Source organism: Onychomys torridus, chromosome 2, assembly GCF_903995425.1.
Source record: "Onychomys torridus chromosome 2, mOncTor1.1, whole genome shotgun sequence".
NCBI classification, from domain to species: domain Eukaryota; kingdom Metazoa; phylum Chordata; class Mammalia; order Rodentia; family Cricetidae; genus Onychomys; species Onychomys torridus.
In genome coordinates, this window is record NC_050444.1 from 123,144,829 (window position 1) to 123,152,629 (window position 7,801).

Below are 7,801 nucleotides of genomic sequence, written 5' to 3' on the forward strand. Positions count from 1 at the left end.
CGCCTCCCATGTGTGTTCTTTGCAGTTCCCAAGATGCTTCAGTTCACTTGCCTCACCTGACCCGCCATACAATCCCATTTGGGAGGAGGAAAACTGAGGCCTTATGGGGTCACATGAAGAGAGCAGTACCGTCAGACTAGACCCAGGGAGCAGTTTCATCTCAGCCCTGGACATCGGGCTCGAAACCCAACTCTTTGTCGGGGAGGGGGTCCCCAGGGCTGTCTGCTAACCCATAGTACAGGTCTTCCTCCTCCTGCTCAGGTTCCTCCGCACTCGTCTGGACAGTCTCCTTCTCCTTCACCCTCAGGGACCGTCGCTGCTTGCTGGGCAGAGCTACCTCCTGCACCTGCCCCTCCAGGACCAGGTCCTCTGGTGTGGGGGTGTCATCAATGAGAGCAAAGTCACTGAAGCGATCCGGTGGACCCCTGCTGGCCCACGGCACCTGTGGCTGTGGCTCATCTCTGTTGGGTGGGGATGGGTGGGGGCTACTGCCTTCACTGGAACCCATGTCCAGGTCATCTTGGAATGAGGCCAAGGGTGCAGAGCCTGGGGAACACCCTGGAAGGCTGCAGAGGGAAAGAGAATGAGTGAAGGGTAGGCCCTGTGTCACACTGTCTGGGTCCAGATCTCAGCCACTAGCTGCAGTAACTTTGTGTATCTCTCTCTCTGTGCTTCCTTTTATTTCCCCCTGGAAATTGGGGGCAATGTGAGTCCTCTCCTCTCCCATGTGGTTGTTTCTGAGATTTACAGCAGGTAAAATGTTCACAGCTTTTCACACGGTGCCTGGCACAGAGTAGGTATCCTAGCAACAGGGATGTTATCACAAACAAACAAACAAACAAACAAACAGCCAACTGGCCCATCCACAACTGCAGGCATTCGGGATCCTTCTCTGGCCCCTCACAGTCCATTTCCCACTGCAGGTCCATCTGTGTCCTTCTTTGCCTCTCACCCCCCACCCCCACCAGTGGACTGGGAGCTCCAGGAGACTGGAGGCCAGTTGAGGCCTGAGAATGAGCTGGTGTCCAGTAAGGATGGGACATGTGGATGAGTGGAGCAATCAGAGACTTGACTAGAAAAGAGACCGGAACTGGGCTGTGGCGGGGAGCAGGTCAACAGCCCAGCCAGGATTTCAATCCAAGCCCTTTGGCTCCTGGCCTCCTGTTGCTCACGACAAGCATTTGGAGAAGGAAGAACTCTGTGCTGGGCACTTAAAGCATTGTCCCTGTGTGATGAAAATGATTGTTCCCCTGAGAGAAACTGCTCAGGAGAGTCCAAAACCTGCCGCTTATAGAGCCAAGCAGTCGAGACCAGCACCTAGGTCCTTTAGAGCCCCAGGCCAGCCTCATTTGCCTGTGACACCCCCACCCTCTGCTGCTCACTCCCAAGTGTTCCTGCACACAGGCCTCCCCACCACTTGCCCTAGACCTGGGCAGCACTGTCAACCCTATGCTGCCCACTCACCTGCTCTGAGTATGGGGTCTTTCTCCCTCAGTCTCATCCACGCCCCTGTGGACGACCACTGTAGTTTCCATCCAGGCCTGAGCAGTCCGAGGAGGTTCGCCTTCCCCGCCACTGCTGACTCCTGTCTTCAGCTCGGGGGCCAGCAGGGGCCTGGGATCCTCACTGTAGCCCAGGACCTTCATTTGGATGTGAGTGAAGTCTGGAAGGCTCTGGTCGTAGGCGGCTTCTTCCCACAGCCTGACGTAGGGGGCTTGGGGGCTGGGTCCAACAGACAGTGGGAGAGAATCGGGCAGGTAGACATGAGTTCTCTCACCATGGCCCCCTGTCTGCTCTGGGGGTATGGGTCCACTGACTTCAAAAGAAAAACTTCAGGGGCATCACTGTGCCCAGGCCCACAGATGGTGAGGCTGAGGCCCACCTAGGTGTACAGAGCTCTGTAGGCCTGATCCCAAGTCAACATCACATAATGTCTTGAAAGGTATACACAGCATGTAATGGTAAGACAAGGAGAGGACTCGGGACTAGAGAGACGCACTAGCCGCCGCTCTTCCAGAGGATTTGATACCCTCACACAGACATACATGAAGGCAAAACACCAATACACATTAGATAGATAGATGGATGGATGGGTGGATGGATAGACGGACGGACGGACGGACGGACGGACAGACAGACAGACAGACAGACAGATAGATAGATAGATAGATAGATAGATAGATGCATGGAGAGGACTCAGCATGGAGGCTTGCTAAGGCACATCTCAAGGCAGCAGCCACAGCTTTGATAGTAGAGCGAAGCTCAGCTGCTTGGAGGCTCCTTGCCTTCGAGGCTGGGGAGTGACTGCCTCTACACTCCCTGTAATTCCAGGAGGTACTGAGAGGGAACTGAGGCACAGTCACTGAAACTGGCTTATATAGAGAGTGATACAGACCCTGCTTGGTGGATCAGGGCCATAGTGATCTGCTCCCTGCACTGTGCTTCTAGGCCCTTATCTTTTTTTTTTTTTTTTTTTTTTTTGAGCTGAGGGTCGAACCCAGGGCCTTGTGCTTGCTAGGCAAACAATCTACTGCTGAGCTAAATCCCCAATCCAGCCCTTGTCTAAGGTCACATGACTGGGGGGTGACAAGACAAAGGAAGGGACCCCAGGTGGCCTGAGCTAGGTCTAGGCCCTGAGATAGTTTGGGGTGGCCCCACCCACCAGAGTGTGTCCACTGTTTCCCACTGGGGCGCTTCACCCTGTGGTGTCAGGAATGGAAAATGCCAGCATTACAAACTCCCCCAAGCAAAGCGGAGTGGCTCTGGGCCTCCAGGGCCTGTAGCTGTTCTTTGGAGTCACAGCTCAGGGGATTAACCAAAGCCAAAGGGTTCTTGGCTCTGCCCCAAGCCAGAAGCAGAGCTTGACACCTCCGTGGCCAAGTCAGGCGAGGATTCAGACCTGTCTCCAGCCCTGACTCCCCACGAGATCTGAAGTTTGTGTTTCTCTGAGCCTCAGCGTCTACATCTATAAAATGGGAATGACGGTGTTAAGACGCACAAAACTGAGAGTTTGAAATGACCTGTGATTTCTCAGAAAACGGGAGGCAAAGAAGAAGCTGGATGGGATAAGACAGAGACAGACACCCAGCCCAGCTATCCTGGTCCGCTCCCTCCTTACCTCTTCCCTTGTTCCCCTCCTCCCCACTTTTGACAGGAGGCAGGACTGAGGGCCCATTCTCCCTACACTTACCTCTTCACCTCCGAAAGTCTGTTCTCCAGCAGGCTCAGGGTCTTTGGGGATAAGATGCCTTGAAAGTCAGAGTCTGCCGGCACAAAGCTGATCTGCAAGGAGACAGGATATGGTCTTTGCAATTGACCAGGGATAAAGCTGGCTGTCGCCACACACCCTGGCTGCTAGGCCCAGAGCCTCTGCAAACTTCTCTGCAGACTGTAGGAGAGAAGGACCTGGCAGGGCCTCTGCTTGATGAGGGAGTTTCTGTGTGTGGCTCAGCCCCAGGGGGTAGACAGATCTAGGTTCCTGTCCACACATCATGTTCTCCCTTTACCGGACAATCCCAAGAACCTTCCCTGGGCAGATACCCTCTGGAGGGCAGCAGTGAGTCAGAGAGATGCCCTGCCCTGGAGCCCAGGCCCACCATTTCCCAGCGGTGTCTACAAGGGGTGCTGTATCTGCACCTGTCGAGTGAGTGGTCAGCCAGCCACTGACTTGTGCTTCACAGGACACGGCTGTGGTGGGGAGGCAGAGGCACAGATGGCTGTGGGTATGCCCACAACAAGCAGCCTAGCTAGAGGGGTGGCCACTGGGTTTGGGAAGGAAGGCCATGAAGGAGTGAGCCAGCTGAGGAGAAAGAGCCCTGCCTTTGGGGTCCTGGAGACAGGTGGGCGTCTATTCACTACCAGGTCCTTGCTGTGGGCCCTGGGAGCCATCCACCCTTCCAGAGCCATCCACTTTGAACTCTTGTGGTTAATGAGAGACGCCTCCAAGAGACACGTGCTCAGAGAAGCACTGTGTACCGCAGCCAGGAGGTGACCCAGGGTCCACTGGCGGGTGATAGACAACGAAATACAGGGACGTGCACAACGGCATGCCTGTCGGCCTTGAGAAGGAAGTTCTGATGCACGTCACAGCAATGCTGAGTGACACGCACCAGACTGGGGGGGGGTGGGGGCGGAGACAAGCACTCTGAGACTCCGCGTCTCTCCACTGTGGACCAAGTTGTGAAAGTCAGAGAGCAGGCTGGCAGCTCCCCAAGATGAATGAGGCTGGTAATGGGAACTTCTGCACGGTGGTATAAATCCTTCGTCTCCTAGTCGGGAAAGAGTTCTGGAAATGGGCTGACCACACTGAGAATGGACCCGATGCCTCAGAACTGCACGCTTGCCCGTGGTTAAAGCAGTGTGTCCTGTGCGTATATGTTGTTTGGGGTTTTTAAAGGCCTGTGTCCCAGCAGAGCTGTGAGAACTCCCTCAGCTAATACAGAGGACTCCCTCAGCGTGGTACCAGGATACAGGGCTTCTCAGTAAATCACAACCTGGCCCAGCGAAGACCAAGCCAGTGGACACACAAGTCTGAACGTTCTTCATGCAACACCTGATGACCCCCTGCTGAACTGCTCCAGATTCACAAGCAACACTCTGTCCCTTTCCACAGAGTACAGCGAGGGAGGCACGGTCCGCACCAGCAAAGATTCATGATGATGGAAAGAAGCGGGTAATGGGTGGAGCTTGCATTCCTGAAAGGGACCTCCCCCAGGTGTCGAAGCATCTTACATCCACACTAAGGACGCTCTGTGGCCGGCAGGTTCCATACTTTTTTTTAAGATTTACCTCTTTTAGCTGGGCGGTGCTGGCGCACGCCTTTAATCCCAGCACTCGGGAGGCAGAGGCAGGCAGATCTCTGTGAATTCGAGGCCAGCCTGGGCTACAGAGTGAGTTCCAGGAAAAAGGTGCAAAGTTACACAGAGAAACCCTGTCTTGAAAACCAAAACAAAACAAAAATAAACAACAACAACAACAACAAAAAAGATTTACCTCTTTTTTCTCACTATCTCCTGGCCCAGGTATCATCATCATCATCATCTACTCTATCACCATCATCACTACCATGCCCATCTCCATCATTACCATCCTCACTATTGCTATCCTCCTCCTCCTCCTCATCATCATCATCATCACTATCGCCACCACAGTCATCACCACCATCACAACCATTACCATCATCACCATCACCATCAACTTCAACATTGCCATCACCACCACTACAATCACGACTACCCTCACTGACATGAGAAGCTTGGAGGAGACAGAGAGGAAGCCACATCCTAGAACACAGATTCTTTCTCTAAAGAAAGAGGAAGGCTATGCAGAATTATCCATGGCCACGGGCATTCCAGGGGAATTTTTAGCAGGAGAGGACCCATCAGATCTGAGTTCAGGCTGAACACTGACCAGTCCCTAGTGGGAGGAAGCATAGAGAGGGAAGCCCACAAAGGGGACAGGTCCTGGGTTTGAGCTGCAGGAGAGCAGACAGAAGTAAGGAGCAGAGGATGCAGAGCCAAGACTCTGCTCTCCCTGCCACCCCGCCCCTTCTGCCTCACTCCCCTGTTCCATCTCAACCTCTAAGCTCAGCGTCTTCAGTAGCCCCCACACTAGATTTGCCTGGCTCATTTCGTCCACTTGACCCATGCCTGAGGCCCAGGTGAGTACCAAATCTAACCAGGTTTGTATGTAAAACCCAACAGAACAGCCACGGTGAAGAGCGGGTGCCCTTTCTTCCTCCTGTTCCAATTGTGACAGCTCTAACAGCCCATGTCCTCCCCGCTTCCCCCTGCAGACCTCCCAGTGCTGGTAACATCCTCTCAAGAACAAGGTCTCCGAGCCTGCTTCACACAGGCACGGTTACCAGGTCCTTCCCATCCCCACAGCACCATTTGCTCCCTTCCAAGGCACAGTGGTGGGGGTGGAGGCTCTTCCAAGGTCACAGACTTGGCACAGGGCACAGGGACTTGAACTGGGGTTTGAGGAACACTAAGAGGTGTGGGTTTCCACCAGCCGTACCACCTCCCCACACAGGAGCACGTGAACCTTTAACAGTTCCCCATTAATACTCAGCCCTATTCCCCCCACCAGCCATCCTGCTGTTACTCAGTCCCTCCACCAGCTGCCCAGAGGAAGGATGCTTTCTTCCCAACCTCCCCACCCTCCCTGGGTGGTGACATGGTGGCTCTGACCTCAAGGCCCTCTTCTCCCAGTGACCTCTGCTCAGGACATTGAGCACATGGAGGAGAGTTGACTGTAAACGGCTTTGGAAATGGCTCCAGACCAGTTGAGACTGCCCAAGCTCCAGATATAAGTGACAGGCCTGGCCACAGAGGGGGTAGGGCTGGGAGAGGCTGGGACCTGGCGCCAACTCTTAGAACTCCTTCTGGGTACTCCCCACCGAAGTGGGGAGGAGCGGAGGAAGCTGCGAGGATAGGGCTCTTAGTATCCAGGCTCAGTGGGGCCTCGGATGTCTGTCTCCCTTTCCACTCTCCTTCTTCACTCACATTCACAGGAAACTTAGAAAACAAAGTGGCTCAGTCTTCCAAGCACTTAGAGACAGAACACAAGCTAGACCCTTGTTGCTCTCCCTGTGCCCCCAAGTCTATCTCTAACTAGCTGTGTGACATTGGAAGAGTCACCCCACCTCTCTGGACATTGACGACTTACAATGCCCACATGTTCTGCCCTCAGGGGATCAGAGGAGAGTAACAGCAGCAGCAGCGGTTTACCTAAACACAACAGCACAGCTGCAAATGTGCCCCTTCCCATCTTGGGTTAGCATAGGGCTATGCAGGGCCAAGACTGGGGAGCCAATTTACAGATGAAAATACTGAGACTCAGAAAGACCCAGCAAGACAGAACTCTCAGCAGCTGGGGACATAGAATGGAGCATCCTGGATGGAGCACCCATTATGGGACACCCAAGGCACATCGCTACCCTAAAGCAGGCTCCCACCTGAGATCTGTTGGTCAGGATCTGTGAGATGAAAGGGAACTGCAGAAAACACAGAGCCCTTGGGACAGGGTCAGGGTGAGATGTGGGTTCAAGTTTGGAAGAGAGTAAATGCTGGCCAACTTCTGATGGAACACAGGGACAGTGCATAGATCCCATTATGTCCCAGTTCTGGCTGGCTTAAGGACCAGATGTGGGGGCCTTCTAACCAGCCACAATGAGAGATGGACGGACAAACAAAAAGGATACCCCTGCCCCAGAACAGAGAGAATATGGGGAGTCCAAATGGGAAGGACACAGCGGTTGGAAGCAAGGGGTTGGTACCTGAGGCAATGAGAGCCATGTGTCCTTCTGCCCCCTCCCAGCCCCCTGCAACCCCCTACCTTAGGATAGCATTGGCACATGCTCCAGATGACGCCCCCAATCACCATGATGCTGCCCATAGCGTAGAAGGTGCCATAGACCTGGGGTCGATCGTGGCTCATAAGAAATGTGCCGAGGGATAGCAGGAAAAGGCCCAGCACAATGAAGCCGATTCGGAAGGTCTTCTCGTCAGTCATGGTGGCTAACCAGCCCTGATAGCTGACCAGCTCCCTGGTAGAGGGCTGCCCACAATCCTACGCAAATGTTGAGCAGGCTCTCAGCGAGGGATGATACACTGCTTGATGGAGGCGTAAAGCACAAAGCAAGGAAGGGTCCCCACAGGTCCAGCTCCCAGCCCTGGGCCCCGCAGTTCTGCAGGGCAGGAGGTGACACGCTTCAGTGGGCCCAAGTGCCCAGCCATCTACCTTCCCTCCTGCCACTCTCCTTCCCTCTGAGCCTAGCTGTTTGGAGCTTTTGAATCTG

General features: G+C 54.3%; 1 protein-coding gene across 1 annotated transcript; it reads right to left on the bottom strand.

Moving 5' to 3' along the window:
- Positions 1-160: 160 nt before the first annotated feature.
- On the bottom strand, positions 161-7,515 carry Bsnd (barttin CLCNK type accessory subunit beta). The gene is made up of 5 exons (XM_036177566.1): positions 7,339-7,515; positions 3,191-3,282; positions 1,465-1,722; positions 953-972; positions 161-546 (listed from the first exon to the last, which is right to left on the bottom strand). Exons 1-5 carry the CDS (start codon positions 7,513-7,515, stop codon positions 161-163), a joined length of 933 nt encoding a protein of 310 aa, XP_036033459.1.
- Between the last annotated feature and the right edge of the window lie 286 nt (positions 7,516-7,801).